Source organism: Habropoda laboriosa, unplaced genomic scaffold (genome assembly GCF_001263275.1).
Source record: "Habropoda laboriosa isolate 0110345459 unplaced genomic scaffold, ASM126327v1 scaffold22, whole genome shotgun sequence".
Classification (NCBI taxonomy): Eukaryota; Metazoa; Arthropoda; class Insecta; order Hymenoptera; family Apidae; genus Habropoda; species Habropoda laboriosa.
The window spans coordinates 3,980,881-3,998,146 of NW_017100261.1; the positions used below are offsets into that span (position 1 = coordinate 3,980,881).

At 34.1% G+C, this 17,266-nt stretch overlaps 1 protein-coding gene across 1 annotated transcript in view; it reads right to left on the bottom strand.

Annotated features, from left to right (window-relative positions):
• Nucleotides 1-17,266, bottom strand: part of LOC108572803 (filamin-A) — a 54,667-nt gene that overhangs the window by 26,625 nt on the left and 10,776 nt on the right. Inside the window, exons 3-14 of the mRNA XM_017935111.1 lie at nucleotides 11,678-12,027; nucleotides 10,302-10,429; nucleotides 8,965-8,979; nucleotides 6,594-6,732; nucleotides 5,734-6,018; nucleotides 5,204-5,520; nucleotides 4,535-4,961; nucleotides 4,220-4,435; nucleotides 3,655-4,042; nucleotides 2,507-3,076; nucleotides 261-605; nucleotides 1-15 (exon numbers count right to left, since the gene is read on the bottom strand). Coding sequence (XP_017790600.1) covers nucleotides 1-15; nucleotides 261-605; nucleotides 2,507-3,076; nucleotides 3,655-4,042; nucleotides 4,220-4,435; nucleotides 4,535-4,961; nucleotides 5,204-5,520; nucleotides 5,734-6,018; nucleotides 6,594-6,732; nucleotides 8,965-8,979; nucleotides 10,302-10,429; nucleotides 11,678-12,027 — 3,195 coding nt within the window. The remainder of the gene's footprint in view (nucleotides 16-260; nucleotides 606-2,506; nucleotides 3,077-3,654; nucleotides 4,043-4,219; nucleotides 4,436-4,534; nucleotides 4,962-5,203; nucleotides 5,521-5,733; nucleotides 6,019-6,593; nucleotides 6,733-8,964; nucleotides 8,980-10,301; nucleotides 10,430-11,677; nucleotides 12,028-17,266) is intronic.

Consider the following 17,266-nt stretch of genomic DNA (forward strand, 5'->3'; position numbering starts at 1 on the left):
CGCCATTGCCAGCATCTAAACATTTACAAATAATTTTTATTAATATTAAATTACATTACAAGCAGTAATAATCTATTTAATTTATTCTTTAGACATAATGAACATACTATTTACATGTATTATTAAAACATGACAACATACTAATATTCTAAATTAAATAAACCATGTAATCTAGTTGCATGATAAATGCCTAGTGATGCTAAATTATATCTCGCTATAAATAATCAGTTGGATCTTTGAATTTTACCTTTGAACTTTACCTTTCGTTTCTATGGTGAATGTGTTGAGCTTATTTAAAAGTCCCTTCTTCAAGCCAGGTCCATATGCCCGACATTTGCTGGGATCGCTGATCCGTTGAACGTTAACTGAGAAAGGTGAGCCAGGAATAGGAACGTTGTCGTAAAGTATATCTATAGTGTGACGTCCTTCTTCAAACGGTGTGTAACTGACGCAATAGGTTCCATCTCCTTGAGGAATAATGATTTTCTCGGTTTTATCACCGCTAGGACTATTAATCGTACAGGAAACCTTGCTATTATCGTTCTCTGTCTTCGCGATTCCTCGTGCATCTATCGTAAACTCTGTTGGATGATTCACGCACGGACCTGAAATTTATAGAAATGCGATATTTAATACCTGTATACATTCATGGCGGATAATTTCACACACTGCTAAATTCAGCAAATTTTTACGTTTCCGTCAAACATCAATTACCTACGAAAACATTAATAGCAATAAATTCGCTTAAATTTTATTGGAAAAGTATTGTAATAATGATAGAAACAGATAAAAATACATCGAAAATTATATAAGATTTAAGAATAACCGTTCCACGAGTCGGTACAATTAAATTAATTCTTATATTCTAAATTAAATCATAAAAAGCATGAAATATTGCTTTCAAGTAGAATGTGTACTAACCAGATTAATTTTTTTATTCTATGCTAATTGCGTTTATCAGTACACATGTATTTAAAATACATGTAAATAAACATCTAGTGCATCGAAATAAATATAATTTGCTAAACCGTTGCAATACGCATGCGTTGTGAAAATATACGTTACATATAATTCTATTTAAAAAAGAAAAGAAAATCACACATGATGCAAATATCACACAGTGCATATGTCACTACTTGTAATCTGTAAGTAATTAAATCTCCTCTTTATGGCAAAGAAACGTTTCAACTTAAATAATACCGGCGAGGTTTGCGAATAAGAATTGCTGCAATAATGATTACTTGTGAATGATTCGATGTATGGCTAGCATTGGTAGACGCATAATGTGAGTTTGTAGATCTCTATTATCGCTGGCCAAATTAGAAGATTGTAGATGTGGACAAACCAGTGCCTGGTGTATTACTGAATGCTCCTAACAATAATAAGTCTCGAAGTATAAAGCTGCATCTTCAACGAGATTTTGTATATATAGTTATAGAGGTTGAAATATCGAAGCTGCCGATAGATGGTTTTAACTGCAAACGATTAATAATTTACGAGATATTTAATGTTGAAATTTGGAAGATGTTTATATTTCTTGTAATATAAACTAATCTGCATCTATACTTCGAATTCTGTATTTATGTTTCTAGTTATAGATTATTTGTAATATGCGAAAAATTCGAGTAGATTTTTTAAACACAAAAAATTCGGCGAAAGAACAACTGCTGGAAGAATTACGCGCCATCTATCCGTTAATTGCGCGCAATTGCGCATGAGCACTTAACAGAACACTACTGTATACTTTCTTACAGGAAAAATAAATGAAAAAAGCAAACATTATAGTGTGCAAAAACAGAAAAAGAACTGTATAAAAATTCTAAACAATGTTTAAATTGACTACAATAAATATTCCCTTCAATAATGCAGAAAGGAATGCTTCCGGGCGAATAATTACAATCGCCACATTTTTTCGTTTGACATTTTTAAATTTTTCAACGAAGTGACCTATTCTCGAAAATATATTATCTCTAACAACGGAAAGCATCTAATAACAGTTATTGATATAAGCTTTCTTTAATATCTTTTTCTGTGTTCTTTGAAAAATAACAGTTACACTTAACAAATCAAATATTCCTTACGTTTGTAATACTTGAAACGTACTGAACTGCGTTACTACATGCATTAACGTTTTATTCAGCAAAGTATAAATACCACTGTATAAACACGTGCTCTTTGGAACACGTAATTTCTTCCTTCATGCTATCAACAACACTAATAATCGAAAATGATCAAGTAAAGCAGAACAGATTGCACTGTAGACGAAATACGAGAAAAGTGTAAGTGTCTATCTGCGTTTCAACCTATCTAAAACGGAATCCGTACATCGTAGAGACCCTTGTGCAACAAATCGCCTCACTTATCCATTATTGCAAATGTGTTGTGAAATTTCTAAGAAATTTCAGGTTAGAGTATTAAAGAAACTACAATATGTAACACAGAAAAAACACACACAAAGTTTGTTAATCGAAGCAAATCCTGGAGAAAAAAACACGATCAACGGTACCGTTTGGTTGAATGCCGTTCCCGGTGACTTTGATCTTTGACACATCGGTGTCTTTTACAACGATCGCCTGGAAAGGTGAGCCAGGTATATGCTTTTCGTTAAACGTAATGTTGATGCCATAATCGCCGATCTCCGTCGGTAGGTATGCAACGGAACATGTCCCATCACCATTATCCCGACAATTAATGGCGGCTTCGCATGGACCTTCGACGGTAACACCGAGACCTCCTTGTCCAGCTCCACGAGTATCGATTACGAACTCAGCTGGTTTATTTACTATTCCATGGGAGAGACCTGGGCCAGAAGCTCGGACCTTTCCAGGATCGGAGCCATGTACACAGGTTAATCGATAAGGCTGATTCGATATTGGCTCTCCACCGAAACTAATGCCCAAAAGATATTCACCGAGCTCCGTCGGTGTAAAGTTCACTAGATAACCGTCGTGTGTCAATACCACGTGAGCTTTCACACGATTCCCAGAAGGGGCGGTTATCGCCACCTGAAAGTCTGCTGCTTTCCCCGCATCTTGAGTTATTACGCGAAACTGCTGCAAGCTGTTCACCGGAGCCGCTGCGACACGGATTTAGTTCCTCAACTTTTTACGTTCCTTTTACATTCAGCTTTATGTATTCACGCGTGAAACATTATGTGATGTTGCTAGATGCCTGATTTGCTTCTACTCTTTGATATTTAATCATGAAGAATTTTTGTAGAATTAAAACTTACACTCTTATGTAAAATAAAGAAACGAAAATCCTATAAAGATGACTGCGAAAACGATTATGAGAGCAGAGAAATAGTTTAACTTCTGTATATAAATATTCCCATATTTACATTTTCTTTTTACTCGAATCAACTGCTTAGATAATATATCTAACACACACTTAATCAGGCAACTAACGTAACGATATAATAATCCGATGATGTAAAGATTGAGACACTGTTAAATTTGAATGAATATTTCCTATTATTTAAATAATTTTATGAAAGATTGAGATGTTAAACATTTCAATCCATAGGTAAATAATTAAAAGAAAAAACCTTATAAAATATCGTGTCACTTTCCCTCCAAATATCGTGACATCCAAATCAACAAATGGACAGTTTACCTATCATGTAAGAACTAAAATAAATAATCTCGTACTTACTTCGGGCAAGACCGTCCACTTTAATCTTCGAGACATCAACGTGTGGTTGAACATTCACCTTTATAGGGCACTGAGGTACGCTTAATCCTCCATAATTCAAATTTACTAAGTAAACACCTGGTTGGGGCGCCACGTAATCAACAGTGTATGTCCCATCCTCGTTATCTGTCAATGAAAAGAGAATCTCCCTTCCCTCAGGGTTTACCATGGTGACGCGAAGTTCGCCTGGACCAGCTTCACGGCAATCGACATTGAAATGCGTAGGACTGTTTGACTTGACACCTTTCTCGAGGCCAGGTCCGAAGGCTGATACCATAGCAGGATTTAAAGGTGCTTCTACTTTCACTCTATAAGGAGATTCTTTTACTGCTACTCCACCATAATTTACCTGCGAACGTGAACGTCAATTTATATGTACATTAGCCCAAAAATGTCTAAAACTTGTTAATTTTAAGTACTAAAAACATTCACAATTAACAGTGAATCATTTTTTCTTATTTATAAAAAGTTAACATACAGATGGATACATAATATTTAATATATAATGCACACTCATCCATCTCACCATAATAACATGTTGTGATCCAGATGTTGGAGTATAGCGACACTGCACAGTGCCATCATGATTATCATCTAATCGAACGGGAACATCTCTTCCCAGAGCATCTTGAATAGCGACTTCCAAAGGTGCTTGGCCAGCTTTTCTTACATCCACTGTAAAATTCGTTGGCTTCTCAGTAGGAATGGACTCTGCTTGAACTCCTGGACCATACACCTCAACCTATAAATTCAACTTTGTTAATTTCTTCATGTAAACTTACTTGGTAGTGCCTGGTAGTTTATTTCACGAATTATCAAGTATAGAAAGATAAGAACGAACCTTGTCAGGATCAAAGTCAGCTTTTGGTAAGATGTTTGCAACATAAGGTGATTTTGGAATATCCTCATTATCACAAAGTATATGAACCGCGTATTGTCCTGGAGCAGTTGGTAAATAAGACACATCGGCTGTTCCATCGCCATTGTCGTGACAAGTGATCTTTGCTTTCGATGGACCTTCGATGGAAAATCCAAGACCACCAGTTTCACCGTTAGTATCAACAGTGAATTTTGCTGGATAATTCACGATACCAGCATGAAGACCAGGGCCGAAAGCTCTAATTGCTGATTCTTTATAAGGAGCAACGTTCACTTCGAAAGGTGACTTGTAAATTTCCTTTCCACCATACGTTATCATTACCATATGTCGACCCTCTTTAATCGGTGTATAATGGCACTTGTACGTTTTCTGGTCAACCTTTGACATACTGAAAGTACATACTACACATTATTATATTAATTATACAATTATACTTCATATTTTTATATGTATCTAACATGACAGATAATTAAATGAAAAATCATTAATAGCGTTATTATCAATTATTGTTATTTTTAAACTGTTCTATGCCGAAATACCCAGCAAGGATGTGAAGAAAGATTGAAAATCTCACAGAAAATCTGCAATTTACGGTAAAAGTGTGGTAAAACATAGAAATAAATTGCTTACTGCACAGGGCGATTGACTCCACCCGGACCAATCACTTTAACTCCAGGTACATCTTCACTAGCGTCCTTCGTAACAATTACGAAATCTGCATCGTCCTGAACACGAACTCCGTTTGGAAGTAATCCTCGTCCATAGGCTCTACATTTCTTTGCATCGGAGACTAGACCTACGTTGACGCCGTGTGGACTTCCAGGTATTAATTTACCGGCGAAGAATACATTTACCGAGTGTCGACCAGTTTGAGGAGGAGTGTACTCGCATCTCCATACTTCTGGCAGGGTTTGACGTAATTTCACGGGTACAGTTGTCTTCGAACCCTACGAATTTGAAAAACTATAAATTGAAATTCTTCAGTTAAAAACGATCGTTTGTTGTTTGCATAACACAACATTATCGTGTACTTTGGTATAATTTTTATACATAATATAATTTCAGACCAATATACGAATATTTCTGAAATTTTTAAGAGCATAATCGTTAATGTTAAACTAACAATATTTTTCTTAAACAGGTGACAAACGATATTTTACCTGGGGGTCCAGAATAATTACTTCTGGTACACCACGACCGGCATCTTTCGTGAATATATCGAAGAAAGTAGGTCTATTAACTATAACACCGTCCGATTGTAATCCTGGTCCACTTGCTGTTACCTTACTCGGGTCTCCTGCTTGTGCTTCAACATTGACCACGTAAGGACTCTTTGGAATTTCTCTTCCAGCGAAAAGTATCTTTATTTTGTGTGGCCCCTCGATTTTTGGAGTATACGACACGGAATAGGTGAGGTTTTTGTCTTTATTAAACCTAATGTCAACCTTTGAAACAGAAAAATTCAAGAATTACTTTGTAACTCTTTTAATTGTTGCCAATTATTATAATTCAACGTTTTATTTCAATTCAATTATTGTGATTTAGTGTATCATTATTAATTGAAATTACAAACAAAATAATTTTTTACTGAACAATGAACAACAGAAATAGCTCTAATTAGAGAGAAACGTAGGATCATAAAAATAATTAATACATCATATGCATAATCAATCTGCGGTTATGATATAAATGTGCCACCTTCCGGTATGTCGGTCAGCCGCATTATTGATAAAGAAACGTTTCACGTATATAACAATGACATAAGTATGACGTATAATATCTAATATTTTAATTGCTGTTTCTTTTGATACGTTTAAAATACGAATATAATTCTCCCAAATGGAACACGTTCCAAATATGCACACAGAGGTCTTCTGAACGTCTTATAGGCGTCGAATGAAAGCCTAAAGATGTCCAAAATACGTGTGAACGATGTCCAGTGTAACAAATCAAGATATTTTTGAAATGTAGCTTTAGAAACGTCTTAAAGACCTAACCTGTTATAAAAAATGATTCTCACCGGTATTTTATTTCCTTCAGGATCCTCCACCGTAACTTCAACGTTTCCCTTGCCGGCAGAAAATGTTTCTACGGTGAAATTAGCTGGTGCACTCACAACTGGACCAGTTGGCTCGATACCAGGACCATAAGCGCGTACTCTACAGCAAAAAGATATATTATTAAAAATAAAGTGACATTCAAAGATCAGATTTTTCGTTTTCTAAGGCTGCATTTATAGAAGTACGCTAAAATTTTCAAACAAATAAGAGAGATAAGAAAGATAAGATAGATAAGAATATTTATTTTAATGAATAATATTTTTGAATCAAGGTAGATTAATGTAACAGGAAGTTACCATGAAGGGAATATCTGTGGAACATTGTACTATTTAGATTTCTCTTTAAAAACTTTATAATTTGTATTCTACCCATAGTTTTCGAGATATTTACATATTTATAGATAAAACAGAGACTCTGTATATATCTCCATTTCTTACCAGGTTTTTTATTTTGTTTTTCATATATAAATTGTGTTATATGACTATAGAAGTCGTTTAGTCCTGAATATAGGTCAGTAAATAAGTTTTCAAAAAGGTTCTGAGTATTTTTGAAAATTTATCTCAGAAACAAACTATACCAAAATCGAGTTCAATACTCATAAATAAACTATCTAACTAACTCTCATCACTTTCTCACAGAAAAGAGTCAATTTAAATCATCCTCAGCGAATTAATTCTCGTTAATTTGTGGTAAATTCAAACTAAATTTGTATTGCTAATTCGAATTAACTGAAAACTAAAGCTGTAACATGAAATTATTCAAAATCAATACGTTTCAGAGCTACCTTGCATAATTCGTTACACCCATTGCTTCTGTTCGCTTCCAAATGAAACACTTATTTATCACACACAACAACAAAAAGCAATTCTCCTTGCAAAAATCCTTTTCACCAAAGTGTAATCATCTGAAACGCACTTAGTATTTAAAATGTTCATCATGATATCAACGTGCTTGCCAAATTTTGTGTTTATTTCGAAATTAATTCGAAATTATTGAATGAATTTTCAGTGGGATAAAGTTGACTCGAAATTTTCATAAATAGATCGTCCTAACTTCAGATTGTCAACTATTACGAACATTTGGAAAATAGAAAGAAGTACCTTCTCAAATGTTAAAACCTCTTTCGCATACAAGCACTACAAGCGTTATTAAATGTTACCCGACGTATCAAATAGCTATCGTAATTCGAAAAAATTGTCAAATAATTCTATCAAATGGCAAGGCTACCGTTACTTAAACAGGCAAACATATTCAATTAACTAGCAAATCGTAAAGCAAATATTCGTAACCGTTTGCATGAGAAACTTGATTAGCAATTAATTATTTCTATTATTACACGGGAACGAAAGTCGTAAATTTTCGTGAACCGTCTGATACTTGTTGCTATTCGTTGATAAACAGAAATTATCGCGGTAATACGTATCAAAATAATTCACTATTGCGTAATTCAAAGGACGTTAAACTCTCTACGTGAAAGATATTGTTACATAAATTACATTACACAGGGTGGGCCACGTAAAACGTTTAATTATCTTTTATAGCTACGGTGATAGGAGATCATTTTTATACGTAATTCAAATGGTTTCAAAGGGTGAATAAACGATGGAAGAGAAATTGTTTGAATGGCAAAAAATAAATGGAAGTTTCACGTTTGATTTAAAATTTTAAGGATAATTTAAAGTCATATTATTTGCACGTTTAAATGCACACTAATGTCTGTTACAACATACAGTAGAAAAAGTATATACACTCATGCAAAAAGAAATATAGGTGACTTTGAAAGAAACAGAAAAAATTTTTCTTCCATTTTATTCGTCTTTTCAAACCGTTTAAATTACAAATAAAAATTTTCTCCTACCGCCGTAGCTAAAATAGAAGATAATTCGATGCCCTATTTCCCATGGCCCACCTTGTACAGATAAAACATCATTATGCCCTGAAACAAACGTAATCAAGTTCCTACAAAAAGGAAAACCGAAGAAAGTTCTACCAAAAAACTTCTAATAAACACACTTTAGTAATATAAATATTGGTTGTAGTGCGATGATTCATGTTGCAGCTTTCTCGCAAAACCAACAAAAAATGTATAACATCTTAGTTGCACTTTCAAATAAACTGCGCAAGTGGTTAAAGCGAAATGGGAAACAACAAAATGTAACTATCTAATGTGTAACAGCTAAGTACACTCTACGATACTAATTGCAGTATATATATTTCATCGAACAGCCAAGAATTAATTGCGCCAAACTGTATGCAACTATGATTATTAATTGTGATAAAAAAAGATGAACAACTATATATGCCAAAGGTATGATTTTTTGCGCAACTTACCGCGGTGGCGGGATGCTGCAACCGAAAAATAAAATAACTTCATTAATCGTACGTTCCTTTCGAATGAGAAACTTCAAGCATCATCTCTTATCAATTGAACCAAGTATACCGGTTAAATGTTCGTGTTAACGGTGAAGATAGAAAGAAGAAATATTTAGTACTTTGCTTTTATATTTGGGTCAGTTTACTGCATTTTATCTTACTATTTACTACAACAATGCATTTCTCTTAATTGTTTCCTTCTTTTTTGTTTTTTTTAATTCGATATTTCGTTAGCAACATTTTCGATTTCGTACGGAAATAAAGAAAAAGTTTCTACTTTTTGTTTCCCTTCGAGTATCATAATTTTCCCTCGTTTAAGGCGATTTGTTTCGATCAATTTTTGTCTGCAAATTTGAAAAATCTATTCATACTGTACTGGGTACGAAAATTATGAAACTTTGTCGCCTTCTATATTTCTCGCAAATCTACCATTTACGAGGAAAACGTTGAAAAGTAACAGCGTGAATATCAATAATTTTATCGATACGCGATACTAACTTTGGCGAAGAAATGTTATTTAAATCGTACGAATCGTAATAGGTGTACTAATACTTTTGAACAGCAGTGTAGATACAAGTAGAGTGACAAATCTTTTAATTCTCTAATCTAATTATCTAATTACCTACAAAGTTTCGTTGCAACTAGTGGATAGTGTAATACTCCTCCTCTGAGAACCAAATATTAACTGTATTTATACGAAAACTGACCTCGAACATTTTCGATTTCTTCATTTTTTGAAAATATGATTTTTCTTCTAAAAAAAAAAAAATAGACAAATACGAAGTTATCATTTGTAGATATTCGAGCGGTCAAATTGTTCTAAAATGTATTATGTTTACAAGTGGAATGAAAACTTTCTTTTCAATTTCAAACAAGAAAAGTGTCATCCTTCCACTTTTTCTACCTAAAAAAAATAGTATTTGATATTCGTGAAATATAGTTAACACCTTTGACCAAATTGTCTTCTCAAAAGTATCTTCCTATCGTGATCAACTTTCAATTTATTCACAGAGTCCTCCAAATCATTACAACGAAGAGTGTAGTTTATTGAGAAAAACAGCAGGAGTGATTAAAAAACCGAATCGAAATTCCTTTATTCAACGTCTAATATTAGCCTTTGATGTCACGTTGAAAAAATGTGGTATAATTTAAACAGAAAATCGTAGATTATGCTTGTTTATTTTTTCCACGTGACGAGATATCACCTGAACTGGCGAGTGTGGCTCTGCAGATCACTTGTGTGCGAGAAACATTGTAGAGGAGAGAAAAAAAATTAATTCGTTCCATTTTCTCACCTGTTTCGATTGGTGCGTGGTCGAAGTGGCGCTCCTGTTTTCAGTTTTGCGTTAGGGTACTGAGACAGATACGTCATCATTGACATTTCGTCTATGTTTGGATTGACCATTTCCTCTGGTTTAATAAGCTGCACAAAATATATCAGTATTAAGTCGCTACATGGTCGTCCATCGTTTCTTTCGTTTATTTTTGTCTCATATTTTTCTTTGTTAATTACGTTGAATAATTAGACGTATAAAAAGCTTATCTTCTTATTTAACTTCAGAGTGGACATTTTTTATCGACACTTTGATCTTCAAAGATGAAATTGCATCGTAAAGTGTATATAATGTTTCTTGTGGTTGAAGTCGCGTTAATTTTATCAATTAACTTCGCAATATTCACAAACATACGTTTCAAAGAAGAAAGATTAAAGAAAAATAATTCTCGGAAATAAAATTGTTTTCATTTCATTGAGGAGTTTCGTAAAAATTCGAATTTTTGTAATTTTGTATTATAGGTAGTTAAATTATATTATTTATTTACGTGTTATTATAATTTCAGGAGATGCTTAAAATGCTGACCTTCAACTTGTAAACCATTTTATCACGCCCTAACTATTATAACAGCTTCGATACAGCTTCGACAATAAGCTTAACGCATGCAAATATTCCAGCCATTTTCATTGTTTGAGCCGATATCACCCATTGTTTCATATATCCCCGCTAAAAATAATCGAGCACAATCGAATATCAACACATTAAATATCTCCTTATGTTATAACAAAGGGATGGTCAGAGAATGCTAGAAATAAATATGGTTGAAAACATGCCACTATTTTTCCCTTATCCGTGCCTTAATTGACTGTAACTGTTGAATTTTTGTAACGCAGTCGGTAGTTGTGAAAAAAATTATTTAATTTGGAATCTGTTAATATTTCACTAACTTTAGCGAAAAAATGTAACTTAAATCATATTTCCGACTTTTGGGTGCAATCAAAATTTGATTTAAAAAGAATAAAAACAGATGTATCATGGAAATAATTTCCATTATTTTTAATAACCTTTTGCCATTCTTCTGCCAATTTGCGAATAGCATCGCGATAGAAACTCGGTGGCTTTGAGTTAATTATGCGAATCCAGTCGGAAAGAATTCATTTCTGCGCCTACATAACGGGTGTCCCAACACTCAACTTCCACACGTTAAGTATACTCCACCATTCGTAGGCACAAAAAACAACACAAAGTAAACGACTTCAAGAAGAGACGAATTAATAAAAAAAATATGTATACTTAATAATAAATAAAAAAAAATAAACCAGCACAGGGGAAAGGTGGAAGAAGAAAATTTCTTCGATTTTTATTTGAAAACAAAAAGCGAAATAAATATTGTTTACCTGAGGTATATTGAGCCAATCGTCAGCCAATCCCATCGCCTCGGAAGCATTTTGTATTGCATCGTTTGGATTCCAATCTTGCCAATCCGGGCAAAGACCCGGTGCAACGGCGTCGACGAGAGCACCAACAGCTCGTCCATCGTTCCAGTCGGAAGTGAAGTTGGTTATTGGTAAATCTGGAAGTTTCGTCTGGATCCAACGCATCAATCTTTGCTTCGGTGTTGCACGTTTGTCGGTACCATCGCTGTCCTCTCCCTCCCACATAGGCATCGAAATCGAGTAATGAAGGATCAACGTCCATACTAATCCAAGTATCAGCTTCAATTTACAGTCTACTATGTCCGATGAATCTGTAAAAGATTCGTTACGTTTCAAAGAAAATACTGCATTCCGTTGTGTGACGTCACATTTTTTACATTCCGTTAGAACGTTGTATTAAATAGAAAATAAAAAAGCTCGAGGAAGCCTTCACTTACGGCGCTGAATCTTCACGCGCTCGCATTACGTCATTATTGAAAGCATCGGAATTTATTGATGTCATAGTTACTATTACACATTTTTACATAATATATGTGTAAGTACTTATTCTAGATATTAACATTTTCTGTCCGAGCACATTTAATATTTTACATGCAGCTGATCGTTTCTAAAGCATTTTATGTGCAGGTGCGATCGGGTGTGTGGTTAAGAAGAATTTATTTCAGATCCATCTTATAATTTCGTGAATTTGCATATAAATACTGTGCGAGAAATTTAATTTTCTGGAAAAATTGTGAGGGAAAGCATCCTATTGTGGTGTACCTTCTACGTTCCACCGCCAGAGGGACAGAGTAACATCAATCTTTCTCGCTAGTGCTCGATAAAGCTCCTATTACTATATATACAACTTCTAACGTGAGTCTAATCTGTTACGGTTAATAGCAAAGGTACATTTTCTCGATAAATTGGCCCTGAATCAATAAGTGCGACGTTATTAACACACTTATATAATACTAAATTTTAAAAAAAGAAGTCTCTCTTAACCATCTTCGTAACTCTTTCCAATAACTGCTTATCAAGGTTTTCTGAAAGTATTTCCTTATCTCCCTCTCGCTGATTAATTTAATTTCAGATAATTCAGGAAGGTAACACCGTCTGATTATCATCAGGTCTCTTCCCATAAAAATATTTATAAAAAAGAAATCTAACTGTCCCCTGTATCTAAGGCCATGGATGATCTGCTCTTAGGGTCGGACGAGTCCACTAAGAAAGCTCTCAGAACACAAAACGCATCCTTTCTTCCCGCCTATCCTCTCCCTATTTATTTCCTCTTCCCATAACCAACCGCCATACTCTATGCTTTCAGAATATCATTACACATAATGTGCTGCACTATAACATTATGCAAAATTGCAGGAAAATCGACGACTCGAATGTCGTTGACCTTTTCTCCTAAGATTTATCGTAGTATACCCGTGCAATTATGTGTTGAAATTTTAACGAATAAAAATATAAATTTATTTAGCAATGCACTTTATCTATTACACTTTTCTATAATACTACTGCTAAATGTAGTCATAGGTAATGTTGCAGATATGAGTAAGTTCATGTTATACATATCATCACGATCCTTGCATGACGGTCACAGGTGACCAACGCTGCGTGTGAAAGACACGCTCAGTGCTGGTCACTGGTGATCCTTAGAGCGGTGAATCTGTTAACTACTTAATGACTGTATGAAATTACAAGTGTTTTGTATATAATAGTATCACACATGTCACAGTAGTTAGGTACTTTTATACCTTACACAGGGAGTGTCACATAACTTTTTCACCTCGAATAACTTCTAAAATATGTATTCTACGAAAAAGTGTTTTATACAGAGACATATCCATTTTCATATCTGAATAAGTGAAGCTAATTGCAATTTTAGAATTTATCGATTTAATTTTGATAATTCCTAACTAATTTTCGAATTTTCCAAATATTTTGCAAATTACAAATCAATACGAAAGTTCACAGGCTTCTCGCCTTTCCGAAAGGAAATAGCTGCACAGTGACACAACAACTGAGAAATAACGCTTACACATCAAAGTGAATCAGCATTCGTTCCGCGAAAGAAATGAATTAAGTTCGATGTAGAGAAATATGAATGTACTGCTAAAAAAAGCATCGGTACGTTCAGTAGTACACTATGTTTATCATATTTTCTCGAGATTTTTCATACGTAGACACTGGCGTCACGTGTATATATATAAATCTAGAATTGCTCGTTTAAAGTGTAACCAGTATGAGTAAATTCTTAATTCGCCGTTTCCTTTAACTCATACTTTAATTTTATCGGCGAACGACATGAGTCATCTCGAATTTTATCACCTTGAACGCTGCAACCTTCAGATTTTCGACAATAATGCCAGCTAAGAGTACACTACGTTGACATATTTATTAAAATCGACTGCGCACCGTGAATTCAGACGAATCTGACTCGACGCAGGTATTTTCAACGCAACATTGTCTCCGCGCAGGTAAGAAACTAACAAACGGAGGACTATTAACGAAATGACACATCCGAAGTATTTTAGGCAATAGGATCTTCTTACCGGCGGTATTATTAGAAATCAAACTACACAGTTACAAATGTTTAACATCGAAATAATTCCTTGTTCAGTTTAATCAATCCTGGCAACGGTACCAGCGACATTTAACGCGAGTATTTGTCAAACGTCGAAGTTCATTTTTAGAAAATTCACTTCTCGTTCGATTCAATTTTTCAGGTTCGTTTCCGTTCGATTGAAGACAGTGTTGTATATGTTTTCTAAACATTGATCTAATTCAAATAAACGGGAAGGTAATTGTAAAATACAGCCGAAAGGATTATAAACATGCGAATTATGCATTGCACACAATAGGTTTCTGTTTCGAAAGAGACTACCTTGTTCATACCACACACAATAGAATATCTCGCGTTACATGGCCGCTATTTACACAGATCCGGTACGAGGATGACTGTATCTCGAGAAATTATATTAAATGCTGTATGTTAACAAGCATTAATGAATTCTATAGATGGAGTGACCAGACGTAGTGATTTTAAGAAAAACCGCTCTAGATGTACCAGAAAATATTTGTGTAATTAAAGTAATTGATATCTTGCACCAGTGGAGAAGGTGCTTTCAATAATAAGTAAAATTTGAAGCAATTACAAAATGAAAAAGGTCACATTGAAAATAAAGATCTGGCCAAATTAAAATTTCAATAAGAAATCCACATTTTTTGCGGTTTTAATTTTTTATCGATTAAAAATTGCAAGGAAAAAGTCAGAAAAAATGTTCTCGGTATCTATAATGCACCGGATTGCTCTCGGAATTTTTTCGTACCACTGAATAAGGAAAATATTGCCGAAACGAATAATAAGAATTTTCTCTGTCTCCCCCTTCCCCAGGGCGAGATAAAAGGTTGAAACTTGACGTCAAATATTTTCTCTCGGTAAACTATCGAATGGTCCATCGAAGAGTCGATTTGATTTAAAGGTTCTTTTAATCCTCAGAAAAAGTGCAATTTTGTTCAATTATTTTCTCTCACTCTTCATACTGCTCTATCCTTTCTATTCCGTTGCAAAAATGTAAGTCACAGCACTATAAATAAACGAGAAACTTATTTTTATACATCTAGCAAATAATAAAAAAAAAATAAATGAAACTGATCATTTTAGCACATCAAGTTGAGAAAAATGTGAGCGTTAAGCAGTTAACCCCCATAACCTTCATCCTTCAGCGCGGTGTTCGAAAAAAGTGATTAAAAAATATTTAATAATTAGCTGCGTTTATTCGTTATTTCGAAAGAAGTAGAATGCAAGAAAAAGAATTGGCGATTCTTTGAAGCCATCTCCTTTACCAACTCCTAATACGTGTTCAATCTCATGACGTAACCGGTTAGCCATCAATGACGTCATCGTCTAAACTCGCCGTGGAATACGGTCGAGGAAAACGTCATGGACGCTCGAGAAGAAATGCGACTGACACGTATATTTTCAACCAATACACGTGGAAATGGTCAGTCTTTAATTTTTTATCGAATTCGTGCGTCTGCATATTGATCATATAATAATAACGATAAAATTAAAAAAAAATGAATACACGTTCCATATAACGCGTTATATTGCATATAAATTATTCTGTTACCAGCAATAAAGCGTATAAAACGTTCGAAAATTCTATGAAATAATTGCAAGCACTTTCTGAGGAAATGCTGCATATTTTGAAAATTTTGTCTACAATCTTCACAATAACACTATCGTATTACATCACAGGTTATTGATAAGATAAAATTGACAAGTAGATATGCTCGATTTAATAATAAACGATATTATTTCACTAATATACCTCTGGTGTCTGCCTTTCGATTAAAATTTTATCTTTATTTTTGTCCTTTTCCCCTTTTCATCGATATACAAGAAAATTAACTTGTTTGTATCGTTTCCTTTTTGCCCCTTTAAACAGTATAACTTTGTTCGAAAGAATCTTACACGAAAAGACACCTATTTTTTAATACGAAGTCAGAGACGCCAAGTGTAATTTAAACATTGCACAACATCGTGTTCAAGTCGTTTGCGAGAAAAGCTGGACAATAACAGGCCGAGTGGTACGCTATGAAAATATATTGAAAGCTAAACGAATAAAACGTTTCATACCGCAATGACCAAATGTATTTTGAATTGAGAACATATTGATAAGTTCTGAGACGGTAAAAAGTATTATTATCGTCTCTCCTCTTGGAGAGATAATTTGGAGGCATGCACTGCTATCTGTTCAATAAATTAACACATTCTGAAACGAATGAAACAATACTTCTCTGGCGATGATTTCATCGTTAATGAGGGATTGTTCGATGCACTATGAGTTTCAAATATGGAGCATACAATTATACATTATTTTTTCAAGAAGATATCGAAGCTGTAAACTGAAATTATTGAAAGGAAACATCGGTTAAAATTACAAGTAGAAACGATTAATAAGACAACGTGATATTCGTTAAATAAAATTTAATTAATTCTCCCTCGAATTTGCAAATTTAATTTTAAAATTCTAACGTTGCCATTTGTTTTTTACGAATATAATAAATTCGTGACTACGTTTTTCTTATCGAGATAAAAACATTTCTGTTTACCAAATTTTTTCTTGCTGTAATCTTTAATGGATAACTACAATTTTGCTCTACGTGATATTCGTTAAATAAAACAATCAATTCTCGATCAATTTTTATTTTTTTAAATTCTAACGTTACCATTTTTTGTTTTTATTAATGAAATAAATGTTACAATATCGTGGCTATGTTTTTCTCATCGAGATAAAAGATATTTCTCTTTACCAAATTTTTTCTCTCAATTGTAAGAGAAGACTGTCTTATCAGGCCAATAAGTCTTATACGCGAAAAATGAAACTGAGGATGACGCCCAGATTTGTACCTGAGCAAATATGGCCTTCACCTCGTCTATGTGCTGGCTGCCTGGTTGCTTGCCGGCCAGCCTGCCAGCTTACTTGCCTGTCTGCTCACTTTCCCTTTCTCCCGTAACAATTCGTGCATCTATTCGTTTCCCAAAATCGTTTTCGA